Here is a 19,482-nt window from a genome sequence, read left to right on the forward strand (position 1 = left end):
CGTCTGTCAGCTGCGCAGCACAGGCCCTGAGCACGCGCCCGGGGATGCCGTCAGGGCCAGCAGCCTTACGTGCATTAGTCCTACTCAGTGCCACGTACACGTCGTAGGGGATGAGTGTGAGGGGTTGGCGATCGGCAGGTAGCACAGCCTTGATGGCTGTCTCTAGATTGTCCCTGTCGAAGCGGCCATAGAAGTGATTAAGCTCCTCAAGGAAGGAGGCGTCGCTGGATGTGGGGGTGATATTGGAGGGTCTGTAGTCCGTGATGGCCTGGATGCCTTGCCACATGCGTCGGGGGTCGGAGTTGTTATTGAAGTGCTCCTCAATCCTGAGCTTATGGCAGTGCTTGGCCTTCTTGATGCCCCTCTTCAGGTTAGCCCTGGATGAACTGTAGGCTCGAGCATCGCCTGACCTGAAAGCGGTGTCCCGTGCTTTCAGCAGTAGCCTGACCTCGCTGTTCATCCATGGCTTCTGATTCGGGAATATGGTCACCTGTTTGAGGGAGGTGACACTATTGATGGTGGAGTTTATAAAGTCCAGAATAGAGGATGTGTAGGAATCAATGTTCGTGTGGGAGTCAAGGGTGGCCTGGGCTGCAAACGCCTTCCAGTCAGTGTTTCCAAAACACTGCTGAAGTGTGAAGTCCGCTTCCTCTGACCAGACTTTAACTGTCCTCACAGTTGGTTTAACCTGCCTGATGAGTGGGGAGTACTTAGGGAGCAGGAACAATGAGACGTGATCAGACTGACCAAGGTGGGGGAGGGGGATGGCTTTGTAGGCTTCAGCCATATTGGTGTAGACTTTGTCCAGTGTCTTGTCTACTCTAGTGGGGAAGGATACATGTTGGTGGAATTTGGGGAGTACAGTCTTCAGGTTAGAGTGATTGAAGTCACCCGCAACAATGAAGGCTGCCTCGGGGTTGTGAGTCTGTTGATTGCTAATGGCAGTATGCAGCTCTTTCATTGCAAGCTTGGCATTAGCATCAGGAGGGTTATAGGCTGCAGTCACAACAGTGGAGGTGAACTCTCTGGGCAGATAGAACGGTCTGCATCTAACCAAGAGGAACTCAAGGTTAGCTGAGCAGTGACTCTCGATGATGGTGGAGTCCGTGCACCATGCTTTGTTTACATAAATGCACAGACCCCCACCTCTGGTCTTACCGGAGTCTGATGTCCTGTCCGCTCGGAGTAAATGACGCCCCGTTAGCTGGATGGCGCTATCAGGAACGTCGGTGTTGAGCCAAGTTTCCGTGAATCCCCCCACAATCACGCTAGATGCAGGAAACATGTTCCCGATGTTGGGGGAGTCCAGAACCAGGGGCCACAGTTTAAGAATAAGGGGTAGGCCATTTAGAACTGAGATGGGGGAAAACATTTTCACACAGCGAGTTGTGAATTTATGTAATTCTCTGCCTCGTAAGGCAGTGGAGGGTGGAGGCCGATTCACTGGATGCATTCAAAAGTGAGTTAGATAGAGCTCTTAGGCCTAGTGGAATCAAGGGGTAGGGGGAGAAGGCAGGAACGGGGTACTGATTGTGGATGATCAGCCATGGCGGTGCTGGTTCAAAGGGCCGAATGGCCTACCTCTGCTCCTATTGTCTATGTATCTATGTTTCAGTCTGAATCCCTCCCCACATCAAATCTACATTCAGCTCGTTTATCTATAAAGACCACCTCAAGGAGCTGAAGCAATCCGTTACGTCTCATAGTGAGTTGGAACAAGGGCATGATACTGATTGCAGCCTGGTTTAAATACTGTGGGGATTATGCATTCAAGATCCATTTCAGAATTTAAGTAGCTAATCCCGGTTATTATTCCAGTGCACATCCTTCCTGCGTCATTCTTTCTCATAGTGGAACAGCGCGTAAGGCCGCTGCCTCACAGCGTCACAGATCTGGTTTCAATCCTGACTACGGATGCTGTCTTTGTGGAGTTTGCATCCGCATCAACCCGCACAATTTCGATCCTGATCTTAGGTGTGGAGTTTGCATATTCTCCGTGACCACGTGGGTTTCCTCTGGGTGCTCGGAGTTCCTCCCACGTCCGGGTTTATAAATTAGTTGGCCTCATTGTGAAAAGTTTCAAGCCCTACCCCCACCACCATACAAAATCGTTGACAAAATATAGAGACAAAATGCTGCAGTAACCCAGCATGACAGGCAGCATCGATGGAGAACATGGGTAGGTGACGTTTCAGGTCGGGACCCTTCTTCAGACTGATTGTAGGTGGAGGAGGGGGGAGTAATCTGGAAGAGAGGAGAGCAGGACATTGCCTGGAAAGTGATAGGTGGATACAGGTGAGGGGTGTTTATGGTAGGCAGATGGTTGGACAAAGGCCAGAGATGAAAAATCAGAAGATGTGAGACCAAGGGATTGAAGAGTTCCCAATTGTGAAGCCGGAGGAAGGATGGGGTGAGAGGGGAAAGATAATTGTGGGTCCAGGTGCACAAGGTGGAGGAGGAGGGGGCTGTTAGAGATAACGTAATATTGGAAACTTCAACGTTCATGCTGCTGGGGTTGCAAGCTGACCAAATGGAATATGAGGTGCTGTTCCTCCAGTTTGGGTGTGGCCTCACTTTGGCAATGGAGGAGGCCCAGGACAGGACAATGTGGGAACGGGATGGCGATTTATAATGGTTAACAACCAGGAGATCCAGCAGGACTTGGCGGACCGAGTGTAGGTGTCAGTGAAATAGTCGACCAGTCTACGCTTGATCTCGCCGATGTTTCTACAGGGTAAATTGAAAGCTAGGCTCACTTTTAGATGTCCGCACAGAAACAGGCCCTTTGGCCCACACCGACCTGAGATTACCCCATACACTAGCACTATCCTACACACTAATAATTTTAACAAAGCCAATTAACCTACAAGCTGTTTAAGAGGGAACTGCAGAAGCTGGAGAATCGAAGGTTACACAAAAAAGCTGGAGAAACTCAGCGGGTGCAGCAGCATCTATGGAGCGAAGGAAATAGGCAACGTTTCGGGCCGAAACCCTTCTTCAGACTGAAGAAGGGTTTCGGCCCGAAACGTTGCCTATTTCCTTCGCTCCATAGATGCTGCTGCACCCACTGAGTTTCTCCAGCTTTTTTGTGTAACCTACAAGCTTGTACGGCTTTGGAGTCTGGGAGGAAACCGGAGTACCTGGAAAATAAAAACCCATGCAGTCAAAGGGAGAACATACAAACTCCGTACAGACATAGTCAGAATGGAACCCCAGTCTCTGGCGCTGCAAGGCAGCAGCTCTACTGCTGCGCCACCCTGGTTGTGGAGATTTTGGTTTTGCTTTATTATTGTCATGTGTAGCGAGGTACCGTGACAAGCTTTGTTGTGCCTGCTCTCCAAACAGATCAGCTAATACAATACATTATTATACTCAAGCCAACTCAAGTACAATAGGTAGAGCAAAGGTCTACACGATAACTGTTTCCGTTTCTGCTTGAAGCCGGTGGGGGGGGGGGGACTGATCACTACCACCCTTGGCTCACCTACCCGAGACTGCATCGTAGAACTCATCATCGCTCAGCACGCTGTGCGGCGGTGAACCCTTGACGACAGACTGCTCCAGTTCATGGTGCTCGCAGGCCAAAGTCTGCAGTGCCTCCGACAGGATCCTGTTCTTCTCCTGCTCCTGCTCCAATCGCTGATTCCGCACCTGAGGAGACAGGAAATGGAAATTACAAGCCCATGACTGGGGGGGAGATGGGAGTGGAACACCGTAGATGCCAAGACCATCACAAATCTACCTGCACATGGTCCACATCCCACCATATCCATGTGCCTATCCAAAAGTCTCTTAAATGCCACTAATGTATCTGCCTCCACCGCCAACTCATGTACTACCCGGGACCCGTTTTTTCCCCTGATTATGCTTTTGCACTAATGTTTTGTCCTTTGCACAGATTTGTAGAATGTTATGTGTAATTGATGCATCATTTGTTTTTGTGTGCTTGTGTGAATCTATGCAGCTCCCCAAGACTTTGGTCAGGCCGCATTTGGAGTATTACGTGCAGTTCTGGATGCCCCATTACAGGAAGGATGTGGAGGCTTTGGAGTGGGTGCAGAAGAGACTTGCCAGAATGATGCCTGGGTAAGAAGGTACTAACTACAGGGAGAGGCTGGACAAATTTGGATTGTTTTCTCTGGAACGCCTAAAGATGAGGGGCGATCACGTAGAAATCATAAAATTATGAGAGTCATGGATAGGGTAGACAGTCAAAGTCTTTTCTCCCAGGGTGGATATGTCAGCGGCTAGAGGCCATAGCTTTAAGATGAAATGGGCAAGATTTAAAGATGTGCAGTGCAAGTTTTTGTTTTACTGAGTGGTGGGTGCCTATAACATACTGTGGTGGAGTCACATACACTGGTAGCATTTAATAAGCTTCTAGATAGGCACATGGGTATGGATCACATGTAGGCAGAGGAGGAGTTTAATTTGGCATCATGTTCAGCACAGATATTGTGGGTCGAAGGGCCTGTTCCTGTGTTGTACGGTTCTATGGTCTATGTGCCTGTGAAGCTGCTACAAGCAAGATTTTCATTGTATCTGTACCTCACCCTAATTGTTCATACAACAGTAAATCTGAAGCATCTGTAAGAAGCTTGCCCCAACACAAGAACTGTTCCTATACAGTGAACTTAACTCCACCTAGTGGTGCTGAGGAGAGCTTTAGGCTTTTGAGAACCAGCGAAGAAATAGGCCTTTCGGTCAGTGCCGACCAGTGACACTTGCACTATCCTACACACTCAGGATAATTTACAATTTTATCAAAGCCAATTAACCTACAAACCTGTACGTCTTTGGAGCATGGGAGGAAACCGGAGCACCCAGAGCAAACTCAGGTGGTCACAGGGAGAACATGCAATCTCCGTACAGACAGTACCCGTGGTCAGGATCGAACCTGCGTCTGGCGCTGTGAGACAGCAGTTCTACCACTGCTCCTCCGTGCTGCCCTTACTCCAGCATTTTGTGGGGTTTGTTCTAAATTTACACGCTGCTGGCTATTTTGAATCTTCAGCATGTTTTGGGATGAGTCAGGTGCGCTCCTACGCACACTCACACAGGTGCCTCATCTGTGCACTGACCCAAGAGCAAGTAAACAGCATCTCATTCAAATGCAACAAAGGAAAGATAATCATCAGTAAATGATTCAAATATATCAACAGGCGTTGGCTGGCCTGGCCTGACAAGCTGCAGTGTTTGACTCCTTTAATGCAGAGGGAGAGTCACAAAGGAACCGATCCCCGAGACAGCTTCAGATACAATCACATTTTTTAAATGCCGGAGCCACTCAGCACATCAGCCAGCGTCTATGGAGAGAGGAACATTTCAGGTCTGAAACCTTTGTCAGAACAGAAACATGTTCAGTTTAGTTTAGAGATACAGCATAAAAACAGGCCCTTCCGCCCACCAAGTCTGCGCCGACCAGCGATTCCTGCTCACACCAGTTCTATCATCTCAATGACTTAAGGTGCAGGGGAAGAGGAGGAAAAGAGATTGAACAGAGAACAGTAAAGCACAGCACAGGAACAGGCCCTTCGGCCCACAATGTCCATGGCAAACATGATGCCAAGTTAAACCAATCTCCTTTGCGTACACGTGATCTGTAACCCTCCATTTCCCGCACATCCATGCGCCTGTGCTGGAGTAACTCAGCGGGTCAGGCAGAATCTCTGGAGAAAAAGGATGGGCGACGTTTCGTGTTGGGAGCCTTCTCTAAACTAATAATCTCCTCGCAAAAGTTTCGATACGCAGAGAGCAAGTTTTGACATAAGAGGGAACAAAGCGAGAAATTTGATTGATAACAATGTCCCCAGTCACAGTCACCCTCAGCAATGATCCGGAAGCTCACAGAGGGTCTTGTCCTCCATTTCAAAGCCAGCAGCCGTATTGTCCCGCTGCTACTGAAAGATAATTACTTCTTCGTACATTTGTGAGGTTTATTAATTCATTAGCATAACTTATCAACGGCACAAAAACTGATTGTTTTATATATATATATATATATTATATATATAAAACAATTTTTATATTATATATATATAAAAAAATATATAAATCTAACATTTGGTAAGATGTCAAACTATCTCCCAGACTAGGAATATAAATCTTACAAAAGTGACTCACTGCCATGTTCATAGAACGTAAGGAGATATCCACTTCAAGTTGAGACAACTTTAATAAAGACCTTTGACCATAGAAACTAGCCACAGAGGTTCAGCTGAATCAACGACTCGCTTTAGCTCCCTGCATCAATCTCTCGTATGATCAAAATAGAAACAAGCACTACTATTTTTGTTGATTTGCCCAGCACACAACCAGATTTGACCGGGTGTGAAATTTAACACCGTAGCACAAGCTAAAACCGAGGGTCACTAAATATATACACCGCTTTTAGATTCAATAAATGCGAGCCCGGCCCTTCCTGGAAAAAAAGTGTTAGATCTTCGTCTAAATCATGAGGGGAATAGATAAGGTGGACGCACAGAGTCTTTTTACCCCAAGGTAGGGGGAACCAAGAACTAAAGAGCATAGGTTAACGTGAGAGGGAAATAAGTGTATAATACCAGGAGGGCAACAGATAGGGTACATGAGGTTATAAAACTATGAGAGGCATAGACACGATAGACACAGAAACTTTTTCCCCCAGGGTGGAAATATCAAGGACTAGAGGGCATAGCTTTAAGATCAGGGGAAGCATTAAGTTAAGGGGTGTGCCAGACAGAGGCCACACACAAACTGGAGAAACAGCACCTCATATTCCACGGATAGCTTACAACCCAGTGGTATGAACGTTGAATTCTCTAATTTTAAGCAACTTCTACTGACACTCCCTTCCTCCTCCCCTTTTGCCTATTGCTCCCTTCTCCCCCCCCCTAGCCGTTTTACCAGTTCCACAGTTCTCCACATTGTTTTCCTCTTGGGGTAACGCCTTCCCCAGCCAACAATGGGCCCACCCTGCCTCTGGTCTTTTCTCACTCCAGCACTTCTCCCCTCCCCAACCTCTCACTTTCAGTCTGAAGAAGGGTCCCGACTTGAAACGTCACCCCTCCTTTTTCTCCAGAGATGTTGCCTCACCCGCTGAGTTACGCCAGCACCTTCTGTCTATCTTTGGTATAAACCAAAATCTGCAGTTCCTCGCTTCCACTGAATGTTTAAAGGAGATGTGCAGGGTAATTTACTTATGTTTTTACCCCTGGAATACATGCCAGGGTGGGGTGGTGGTGGAGGCAGATACGATAGTGGCGCTTAAAAAGCTTTTAGATAGGGACATGAATATGCAGGGAATGGAGAGATATGGATCACATGCAGGCACAGATTAGTTGAACTTGGCATCGTATTCAGCACAGCCATTGTGGGCTGAAGGGCATGTTCATGTGCTGTACTGTACTATAGACACAAAGTGCTGGAGTAACTCAGCAGGTCAGGCAGCATCTCTGGAGAAAAAGGATCGGTAACATTTCGAGCCCTGAAATAAAGGGACCCGACCCGAAAAGTTACCCATACTTTTTCTCCTGCCCGACTCACTCAGTTAATCCAGCACTTTGTGTCCATCTTTAGTATAAAGCAGCATTTGCAGTTCCTTGTTGTACTGTACTGAACTATGTTTAATGTTCTGTTTACCCATTGTGTTATTTGAGTTGCTGCGATACCAGAGGCCAACCCATCCACCATCATTGCCTCTTTGCATGTGAATGCCGAAAGCATATTTTACAGCACAAAAACAATTTTAATCCCCACATGTCACTCCCTTGTGATTTGACTTATTTGGTTAAATTCTACCACTGGCAACATACATAACCCCAAGACGCATTCATCTCCAACATAGCAATGAAAGGCTATCTGTGTTATAAAACCAGATAATAAAGTCAATACATTTGGGCATCTGTAACAAAATTGAGTAGGAAGGAATTGCAGATGCTGGTTTACACCAAAGATCGACACAAAAAACAGTGGTAACTCAGTGCCAGGCAGCATCTGTGGAGAAGTGGAACAGGTGACGTTTTGGGTCGAGACCTTTCTTCAGATTGATGGTTAGGGGAGAGGGAAATGAGAGATATGAAAAGGTGCAAACAACAAATGTTTGAAAGGTATGAAAAAGGACATCTGACAAAGGGGTTTGGAGATATGTGAGCAGATGATCAATGGTCAGCATGGACTCGATGGGCCAAAGGGCCCGTTTTCATGCTGTATGACTATGATTTTAGACAGGAGGCGTTTAAGAGGCTTTTAGATAGGCATAAGGATATGCAGGGAATGGAGGGATATAGATCACGTGTAGGCAGAGGGGATTGGTTTAACTTGGCATTATGGTCATGGTGGGCCTGTTCTATACTGTAACAGGGTTGATAGTTCAGAAATAATCTTCCTTTGGGAGATCTTGGAGTTATAATGGTGGAGACTAAAGCTGTGGAAGATGTTGAAATGGAACTATAAGGGGAAAAGTTCCTCAATACTTGCAAATGTGGGCCAGATCAAGTCAAGTCAAGTCAAGTTTATTTGTCACATACACATACGAGATGTGCAGTGAAATGAAAGTGGCAATACTCGCGGACTTTTATGCAAAAGACAAACAACAAAACAACCAAACAAATTATAAACACAATCATAACACACATATTATTTTACATAATAAATAGTGGAAGGAAAAACGTTCAGTGGAGTTAGTCCCTGGTGAGATGTCACAGAAGTTAAGCATAACAATGTTTTTATAGAGAAGGCTTGCTCAGTGCGTACTGCATTACATTAATATTTTTTGTTTACGCTGTCTGACAGGAAATTGCTTTATGAATTCTAAGTTTGAGGTTTCGGGGTTGAGAAATACGATCATATCAATTTAACCAAACCATAGACAAAGAACTTCCCTGAGACTTACCAGAGGACATCGGTCTAAGGTGAGGAGGAAAAGATTTAATGGGAACTTAAATGGGAACTTTTTTGACACACAGGGTGGTCATAAGGTCATAAGTAATAGGAGTACAATTAGGTCTATCAAGTCTGCTCTGCCTTTCAATCATGGCTGATCTATCTCTGCCTCCTAACCCCATTCTCCTGCCTTATCCCCATAACCCCTGCCATACATATAAATTAAGAATCTATCTATCTCTGCTTTAAAGATATCCATTGACAGCCGCCACCAAAGATCCTATAGCAAATCAAGATAGATCACTCGACCAAAAAGACGTAGTACGGTCATGGGCAGATTCATGGGTAATTTTCGGCCCCATTTCCGTAACCGGCTTCCATCTCCGCACCAATGATCCCATAGCGGAGCAAAGATACTAGTGCGGAGACGGAAACCGGTTACGGAAACATCCTCGTAAAAATAAAAGTTATTTGGGAAACAATCTCATTTTCAGAATTATAATTTATTAACACAAACTGTTCCCCCGCAACGTTGATTACACTGAGAGTTGGGTCGGGTTACTGAAATGGATGAAAAAAAGGCCCACGTTCCGCTCCGTTGCGTACTACACGTCAGCCCATTGCATTTAGAAGGAGTGGTCTATCTTACTTGCTATAGGATCTTTGGCCTCCACAGCCTTCTGTGGCAAAGAATTCCACAGATTCACCACCCTCCGACTAAAGAAATTCCTCTACACTTCTTCCTAAAAGAGCGTCCTTTAATTCCGAGGCTATGACCTCTAGTTCTAAACTCTCCCAGTAGTGAAAACATCCTCTCCACATCCACTCTATCCATGCCTTTCACTATACGGCACGTTTCAATGAGGTCCCCCTTCATTCTTCCAAATTACAGTGGGTACAGGCCCAGTGTCGTCAAATGCTCATCTTAGGTTAACCTACTCATTCCTGCGATCATTCGTGTAAACCTCCTCTGGACCAGCACATCCTTCCTCAGATATGGTGCCCAAAATTGCTCACAATATTCCAAATGCACCTGACCAGCACCTTGAGTGCATGGAATGAACTGCCAGAGCAGGTATTTGAGGCAGGTACATATATAGGTGCAGGAGTAGGCCATTCGGCCCTTCGTGCCAGCACTGCCATGCAATGTGATCATGGAGGAACATCCACAATCAGTACCCCGTTCCTGCCTTCATTCCATACCCCTTGATTCCTATCACAACATTTATTTAGAAAGGTACAGGATAGGACAGATTTAGAGGGATATGGAACAAACGCAGGCAGTTGGGACTAGTGTAGATGGGACGTTGGGCTAAATAGGACTCTATGACATGTACAGCTGGGATAATAGACCTATCCAATATCCAGTGAGATGGGAAGAGCAAAGTTTAAAAAGAGATTTTCTGGGCAAGTGTTTTTTTTTAAGTGGTGGGTGCCTGCAACGTGTGCCAGGAGTGGTGGTGGAGGCAGATAAGATGGTGGCGTTTAAGAGACCTTTGGACAGTCACATGGATATGCAGGAGGGATATGGATCATGTCCAGGCAGAGGAGATTTAACTGCATTATGTGTGGCGCAGACATTGTAGGCCTAAACGTCTGTTCCTGGGCTCATTGAGTCATATATCACGGAAGCAGAATCTTCCCTCCAGCATGCCCATGCCGACCAACATGCCCCATCTATACTAGTCCCGAAAGGTCTCGACCTGAAACATTACCTATCCATGGTCTCCAGAGATGCTACCTGTCCCGCTGAGTTACTCCAGCAATTTGTGTCCCAAAATTTAAAGGAGATGTGCATTGACTCAGTGGGCCAAAGGGCCAGATTCCAGGCTGTATCTCTACATTTAAAAAAAAATGAGTGTTTCAAGTTGAGAAGCTAAAGGAAAGAATGTCAGGGGAGGGGAAGAGGAGAAATATATGCCATTCCATATCGGGCGATGCCTCACTCTCCCTTTTCTCCCCCACACCTCCCCCCTCTACCCTGCCCCCTCCTAGACACACCCAGGGGTGGGGATGGAGGCAGATGCGATAGCGGTGTTTAAGGGGATTTTAGATAGGCACATGGATACGCAGGGAATGGAGGGATGTGGATCATGTACAGGCAGAGGAGATGAGTTTAACTTGACATCGTGTTCAGCATGGACATTGTGGGCCGAAGGGCCTGTTCCTGTGCTGTACTACATTCTAAGTGTAGGAAAATTCAAGTAGGAAAACGGTACAATCACACAGAGTAATACAGAGGGAGAAAAGCCACATAAATCACTGGTATCACACAAATGACATTCAATTATAACAACATTTACAAAACAACTTAGACAGGTAAATGGATAGAAAAGGTTTAGAGGGATCTGGCCAAACACAGGCAGTGCAGATGGGCACCATGGTCGCTCGGGCCGAAGGGCCTGATTCCGTGCGGTATGACTAATTGTCTGACTATATATTAGACTGCACCCAATACTCCATACAGTGTAGACTTCAGTAATCCTGCAGTTTTCATGCAGTCTTTTTCTACATTTATATAGGATTATCCGGCATTGCAATTTTTACCTTGGAAGTTACTTTATCCCAACACTGTCCCACTCTGCACAGAGTAACACATGTATCACAAACAACATAATGCTATAGAAAGCATTTTATCAGGCTGTATCACGGCACGTTTTGGGAACAGCTCCATCCAAGACCGCAAGAAGTTGCAGTGAATTGTGGACGTAGCCCAGACCATCACACAAACCAACCTCCCTTCCATTGACTCCATTTACATTTCACGCTGCCTCGGCAAGGCCAACAGAGTACTCAAGGACACATCTCACCCTGGTCACTCCCTCTTCTGCCCTCTCATCAGGCAAGAGGTACAGAAGTGTAAAAACCCACACCTCCAGATTCAGGGACAGTTTCTTCCCAGCTGTTAAGGATCTGTCGCACTGTACGAGGTAATTCAAGAGCTCTTCCGAGTTTAAAAAAAAATCAAACTCGTGGTAAGTACGTAGAATGTACGTAGCGGGTACGTCGGAGCTCGGGACGTCTCTTAACGGCTCGTAACGCTAACGGCAGGTACTCGGGAAACGCGGTAAGCTCGTGAAGATTTTTCAACATGTTGAAAAATGTCCACGAGAGCCCCGAGTACCTACGAGCGGCTATTACCGTAATTCTCCGAGTTCGAATCAGGAGAAACTCGGGAGAACTCTTGAATTACCTCGTACAGTGGGACAGGTCCTTTATCAGGCAACTGAACCACCCTCTTGCCAACTAAAGAGCAGTCCTAGAGCTACCATCCACCTCATTGGAGACCCTCGGACTATCTTTAGTCGGTCTTTACCTTGCACTAAACATTATTCCTTTTATCCTGTATCTGTACTCTGTGGACAGCTGAATTGTAATCACTGGTCACTGACTGGTTTGTACGCAACAAAAGGCTTTTCACTCGGTACACATGACAATAAATAAATAAACTAAACTCAATACTTCCTGTTAAACAATTGGCCATGGATCTTGGAGTAAAATCTCCTGAAGATTTTCACAGGGTGCCGTTTGAATCCCAGTAAGCCAACCTGATCAGACAGAAATCTTAAGAATATGTGGGAACTGCAGATGCTGACTTAAACCGAAGATAGATACAAAAAACTAGAGCCACTTAGCAGGTCTGACAGCATCTCTGGAGAAAAGGAATAGGTGATCTCGGGTCGAGACTTCAAATCTTCAAAGGAACACACTGCAGGTCTTTGGATGAAAATCAAAGTCGCCCGAATGACTGGAGCTCTTCAGTTAAATTTGCTGCACCTTGCTACGAATCGCGAGCATGCTGCTATTTAAAGGATCCCGCGCATATGTTTCCCGACAGAGTTTCACCTGTCTCTGTGAGCTGATAACACTCTGCTGTTTGTTCCTACCGTCCGATCCACACAGGTACCCAGGTGCACAGCGGGGAAAATGCAGCCAGCAGCACACAAGCAGCTCCCACATCAATCAGGTAATGGGTTGGACTAACTCAACAGCACGCGATTAAGACACACCCACCTTTCATCAAACAGAAACCACACACACACACTGTGCACGACAAACAGAACTGCAAAAACAACAAGGACAGATGTAAAGTGCTGGAGTAACTTGGCGCAAAGTTGAAAGGAGATCTTCAGGGCAAGTTTTCTAACTACAATGGGCATAGATTTTTCTTGATTATCCTTCCTTTTTTAAATAGTTGTAGAACATAAGCCAGTATAGTGCAAGATCAGGCCCTTCAGCCCGCAAGTCTGTGCCAAACATTATGCCATGGCCATCGCTTAACTAGGATCAAGGAACTGCAGATGCTGGTTTACACAAAAGGACAAAAAGTGCTGGAGTAACTAAGTGGGTCAGGCAGCATCTCTGGAGAACATGGGTATGTGACGTTTCAGGTCGGGACCCTACTTCAGACTGATTGTGTGGGTTGGGGTGGGAGAGAGACGAGGCAGAATAAAGCATGACAGGTCAGCGGCAAGGGGGGGTTTGAAGGGAAGGTGGTTGGTAAAAAGACTGGAGGAGATCAGATGCGAGACAGGCTGCTGGAAGAGGGTGGCACGGTGGTGTCCCACAGCGCCAGAGACCCGGGTTCGATCCTGACGTCGGGTGCAGTCTGTACGGAGCTTGTACGTTCTCCCTGTGACCACGTGGGTTTTCTCTGGGTGCTCTGGTTTCCTCCCACACTCCAAAGACGTGCACATTAGTAGGTTAATTGGTCTCTGTAAATTGGAAGAGTGGGATAACATAGAACTAGTGTATGGGTGTTCATCGGTCAGCGTGAACTCAGTGGGCCAAAGGGCCAGATTCCAGGCTGTATCTCTACATTAAAAAAACGAAAGTTTCAAGTTGAGAAGCCAAAGGAAAGAATGTCGGGGGAGGGGGAAGAGGAGAAATAGATGCCATTCCATATCGGGCGATGCCTCATAAATTGTTTCTAGTGTGTAGGATAGTGCTCGTATGCAAGGATCGGTGGGCATTGCAGACTCGGTAGGCTGAAGGGCCTGGGTCTCTAAACTAGACTAAACTAATGAGGAAGATTATAGTTCATACATGGTTTATGTGCTTTCATTTTCAAATGTTGTATAATTTCTGTTTGAGAACCCCTTGGATTTTTCAAAGTTGCAAATCAAATCCGTCTTTAAATCCTGTGGTAGACAAAAGTGCTGGAGAAACTCAGCGGGTGCGGCAGCATCTGTGGAACGAAGGAAATAAGCAACGTTTCGGGCCGAAACCCTTCTTCAGACCCTTACTCATCCTGTTATTGTCGCTTATTAAATTCAATGTTATTTCTTTTTTGTTTTGAGGAAGTTATGCATAAATGATCTTTGGTAATTCAGATGGTGATGGATGTATGGAATGAGCTGCCAGCGGAAGGATTTGAGGCAGATACTAGTCTGAAGAAGGGTCTTGACCCGAAACATCACTTATCCATGTTCTCCTGAGATCCTACCTGGCCTACTCCAGCACTTTGTGTCCTTGTGTATTAACCAGCATCTGAAGTTCTTTGTTTTTACATTGAAGCAGGTACTATTACAGAATCTAAAAGACAGGTAACATGAATAGTAACGGTTTAAAGAAATATGGGCCAAATTGGTCGGCATGGGCAAGTTGGGCCGAAGTTGGACACTGTAACTAATTGTTAAATCAGCCAGAAACCACAGAGTTGCAAAATATTGATAATAAATACAAAATACTGTAGATGTAGCAATGCTATCTTACACTGGATGGGCGTTTGTACATTTTTCACAGATGTCCTTGCAGAGATAACACCGCATATTTGTTTAGTTTAATTTAGTTTAGAGATACAGTGCGGAACCAGGCCCTTTGGCCCACCAAGTTCGTGCCGACCAGCGATCATCCGTACGCTAGTTCTATCCAACATTCTTGGGACAATTTACAGAAGATAATTAATCTGCATGTCTTTGGAGTGTGGCAGAAAACCGGAGCACCCGGTGAAAACCCACACGGTCTCAGGAAGAACATGCAAATTCCACACAGACAGCACGAGGTCAGGGTCGAACCCGGGTGTGTTGTTCTAAATCTTTATCCTTTCACCACAACACAATCGTTTAATTAAACTTTACCTCCAACTATTCCCAACAAAGATACTTGCATTCTTGTAGCAACTTGCACATCCCTTTGGGGCCAACCCAAGGCCCTTGACGACCCACACAAATTTGCCTGTACTGCTGTCACCGCGGCAACGCACTCGAGAGCACCAACGGATGCAAAGGTTATCGAGAAGCAGCAAACCGTCACAGGGAAGTGGCAGAACCAGGATCACGACAAGCCCCAGATAACGTCCTGCACTCACATCTTACCCACACTAATGTCGATCAGCACCGCACTGTGCCCTTCCCCAGAGGGGAGGCAGCATCTCGTGTACCCGTCTGGGAAAGAGGATGGGGACAGGCCCACAGATCACCCTGTGGCAGCGGCCAGCACCAAACACCTCACTCTCACACTACTGTCTCATCCGGATCCAGAACCCTGGTCTCAAAAGAGGAACGAGACAGAGAGAGAGAGAGAGAGAGAGAGAGGCAGAGAGAGAGGCAGAGAGGCAGAGAGGCAGAGAGGCAGAGAGGCAGAGAGGCAGAGAGGCAGAGAGGCAGAGAGGCAGAGAGGCAGAGAGGCAGAGAGAGAGAGAGAGAGAGAGAGAGAGAGAGAGAGAGAGAGAGAGAGACAGAGAGACAGAGAGAGAGAGAGAGAGAGAGAGAGAGACAGAGAGAGAGAGAGAGACAGAGACAGAGAGAGAGAGAGACAGAGAGAGAGAGAGGAGGAGCGAGAGAGACAGAGAGAGAAAGAGAGAGAGAGAGGCAGAGAGTGAGGGGAGAGAGAAATAAAAGGGAGAGAGATCGAAGAGAGAGAAAGAAAAAGAGAAAAAAAACCAGCAAGCCAAAAGCAAAAATAGTAACAAAACAGAAATAGTATGCTGGAAAGACAAGGCATCATCTGTGGATAGAGAGTGCATGGTGCATGGAGTCAGGGGGTTGGGTGGGAGGTGGAGGGGAAGGTGAAAGAAGTAAAGTTTAATTAAACGATTGTGTTGTGGTGAAAGGATAAAGACTTTGTGTCTGTCTTCAGTAGGCACCAGGAACCACACAGTTATGGCCCTGTCCCACTTAGGAAACCTGAACGGATACCTCTGGAGACTTTTCACCCCACCCAAGGTTTCCGTGTGGTTCCCGGAGGTTTTTGTCTGTCTCCCTACCTGCAACCTCCGGCAACCACCTGCAACCTCCGGCAACCACCTGCAACCTCCGGGAACCGCACACAAACCGTGGGTGGGTCCCTAAGTCTCCAGAGGTTTCCGTTCAGGTTTCCTAAGTGGGACAGGGGCATAGGCTTTACACACACCGAGTATTTAATTGTAAAGTAGGGTGAATGTCCAAGCTAATATAAGCAACAGGACTGGCTGGGAAGAGGCATGTTGGTTGCCATAGATGAGTTGGGCTGAAGGGCCTGTTTCTGTGCAGTATGACTGTACTTCAGTGACACGCGCGCACACACACACACACACATACAAACACACACATACAAACACACACACAAAGAATATACCAACCACTTCTTGTTTCCCCAGTAGAGAGATGCAGTCGTTCAGGGCTCCAGCCACGGCCCGCGAACACTCAGTGACGTCCTTCACCTTCTGCAACACTTGAGGATACAGTCCTGCAACACAGAACGCGATGTTCAGTTCTAGTTTAGGAAGGAACTGCAGATGCTGGTTTACACCGAAGATAGATTCAAAAAGTGCTGGAGTAACTCAGCGCATCATGCAGCATCACTGGAGAACATGCAGGGGTGGCGTTATGGGTCGGGGACCCTTCTTCAGACTCCATCACCTCTGGAGATAAGCAATAGGAATTCAGGGTCTGAAGAAGGGTTCCAACCCTGAAACGCCGCCCATCCTTCTTCTCCAGAGGTTTTTAGCTTTATCTTCGTTTAGCGATCCAGCATGGAAACAGACCATTCGGCTCACTGGGTCCACACACCGACCAGCGATCACCCGATCACACGTGTCCTATTTTATCCCACTTTCTCATCCACTCCCTGCACACTAGGGACAATTTACAGAGGCCAATTAACCTACAAATCCGTACGTCTTTGGGAGTGTGGGAGGAAACCGGAGCACCTGGAGGAAACCCACGCGGTCACAGGGAGAACGTACAAAAGCCACACAGGCAGCATCCGAGGTTGGGATCAAACCAGGGTTTCTGGTGCTTTTGTACATTTTCAAAGAACTATGTACCCACATCCCTCTGCTCTGCTACACTCCCCAGAGCCCTGCCTTCAAATCTAATGTAGGGTCACGGCCTGAAACATTGACAATTCTTTTCCCCGCTCTGATACTGCAGAGTTCCTCCAACAGTTTGCAACACAAAGCGCTGGTGTAACTCAGACCAACAGCAAGCTCCTGACCCAAAACATCGTCAGTCCACCTCCATTTCATTTCATTTCATTTTCATTTCCATTTCCCCTCAAAGATGCTGCCTGACCCACTGAGTTCCTCCAGCACTTTGTTTTTCGGGAAAACTAAATGATGGCTTAAATTCAGAAGTGTTACCAACAGGAAAGAGACTATCTTGGAAATATGTGGAGTATAAAATGTAATTGTCTATCCCTCAGGCACGGCGGCCCAATGGTGCAGCAGGAGAGCTGCTGCCTCACAGCCCCAGAGACCTGGGTTCCATCCTGACCTCGGGAGCTGTCTGTGCATGGAGTTTGTACGTTTTCCCTGTGATTGTGTGGGTTTCCTCCTGGTGCTCCGGTTTCCTCCCACATCCAAAAGACGTGCACATTTGTAGGTTAATTAGCCCGCTGTAAATGTTCCCCTAGTATGTAGGGAGTGGATGAGAAAATGGGATAGCATAGAACTATTGTGAATGGGTGACCGATAGTTGGCTGAAGGGCCTGTTTCCAGGCTAGATCTCTAAAACAGTATCCTGAAAGATGGGTTCAAAACTTTCCCAACAACACATCTAACACAGTGAGTTACAGCAGAGATCTCAGCTTCAGATTAATTCTTAATTAGATGATCCCATCAGAAGATGTAATGACTTTTATCCTGATTTAAGATTTGTACGTCAGCATTTGAATTAGTTTAAAGCAGTGGTCATTTTATACGCAGGAGGAGGGGAACTTTGTGGAACTGCTGCAATTCACTGTTGAGAACTATATTTTTCACACAGAGAGTGGTGAATCTCTGGAACTCTCTGCCACAGAAGGTAGTTGAGGCCAGTTCATTGGCTATATTTAAGAGGGAGTTAGATGTGGCCCTTGTGGCTAAAGGGATCAGGGGGTATGTAGAGAAGGCAGGTATGGGATACTGAGTTGGATGATCAGCCATGATCATATTGAATGGCGGTGCAGGCTCGAAGGGCCGAATGGCCTACTCCTGCACCTAATTTATATGTTTCTATGTTTCTATATTCTGCATTCAGTACCTTCCCCTTTGCTCGACTTAATATATTAGAGTTTAACTTGATTGCATTTATGTATAGTATCTAGAGTTCTAGAATCATAGTCATCCAGGCCCAACTTGCCCACACCGAACAACGCTCCATCTACATTGGTCCCACCTGCCTGCATTTGGCCCATATCCCTCTAAACCTGTCCTATCTACCTGTCTAATTGCTCCTTGGACGTTGCGATAGTCCCTGCCTCAACTATCTCCTCCAGCAGTTTGTTTCATAAACCTTTGTGTGAAAAAGTTACTCCTCAGATTCCTAATTGGATAGCATGCAAAACAAAGCATTTCACTGTGCCTCAGTACACGTGACCGAAACTTAAAACTAATCATAATCATCGTCTCAGAAGATGTGACCTGGATGTTCAACTCAAATTACGGCGCAAAATGACGTGGGAAGTTTTTATTTTACACAGAGGGTGGTGGGTGCCCAGAATGCACTGCCAGAGGTGATGGTGGAGGCAGATATGATAGTGGCGTTAAGAGGCTTTTAGACAGGCACATGGATATGCAGGGAATAGAAGAATGGACTAATAGTGAAAAGCCTGGATAGAGTGGATGTGGAGAAGATGTTTCCACTAGTGGGAGAGTTAGGAACAGAGGCCACAGTCTCAAAATAAAATGTTGTCCCTTGAGAAAGGAGATGAGGAGAAATTTCTTTAATCAGAGGGTGGTGAATCTGTGGAATTCATTGCCGCAGACGGCTGTGGAGGCCAAGTCAATGGATATTTAATAAGGCGTAGATTGATGGATTCTAGATCAGGATGGGTGTTGGGGGATATGGGGAGAAGGCAGGAGAATGGGGCTTGGTTTGGGAAAGATAGATCAGCCATGATTGAATGGCAGAGTAGATTTGATGGGCCGAATGGCCTACTTCTGCTCCTGGAACTTATATAGATCGTGTTCAGTAATGAAATGGCATCATGGTCAGCAGAGAAATGGTGGGCCAAAGGGCCTCTTCCTGTGCTGTTCTGTTCTATGTTCTAAAACTAGACAGCACGGTGGTGCAGTGGTAGAGCCACTACCTTACAGCGCCAGAGACCCGGGTTCAACCCTGACCTCGGGTGCTGTCTGTACAGAGTTTGCACGTTCTCACTGTGACCACACGGGTGTCTCCGGGTGCTCAGATTTCCTCCCACATCGCAAAGGCGTGC

At 46.5% G+C, this 19,482-nt stretch overlaps 1 protein-coding gene across 1 annotated transcript in view; it reads right to left on the bottom strand.

Annotated features, from left to right (window-relative positions):
• osbpl1a (oxysterol binding protein-like 1A) overlaps positions 1-19,482 on the bottom strand; it is a 120,741-nt gene that overhangs the window by 56,981 nt on the left and 44,278 nt on the right. Inside the window, 2 exon segments of the mRNA XM_055634279.1 lie at positions 3,489-3,651; positions 16,424-16,530. Coding sequence (XP_055490254.1) covers positions 3,489-3,651; positions 16,424-16,530 — 270 coding nt within the window.

The sequence above is a fragment of the Leucoraja erinacea genome, chromosome 4, assembly GCF_028641065.1.
Source record: "Leucoraja erinacea ecotype New England chromosome 4, Leri_hhj_1, whole genome shotgun sequence".
NCBI classification, from domain to species: Eukaryota; Metazoa; Chordata; class Chondrichthyes; order Rajiformes; family Rajidae; genus Leucoraja; species Leucoraja erinaceus.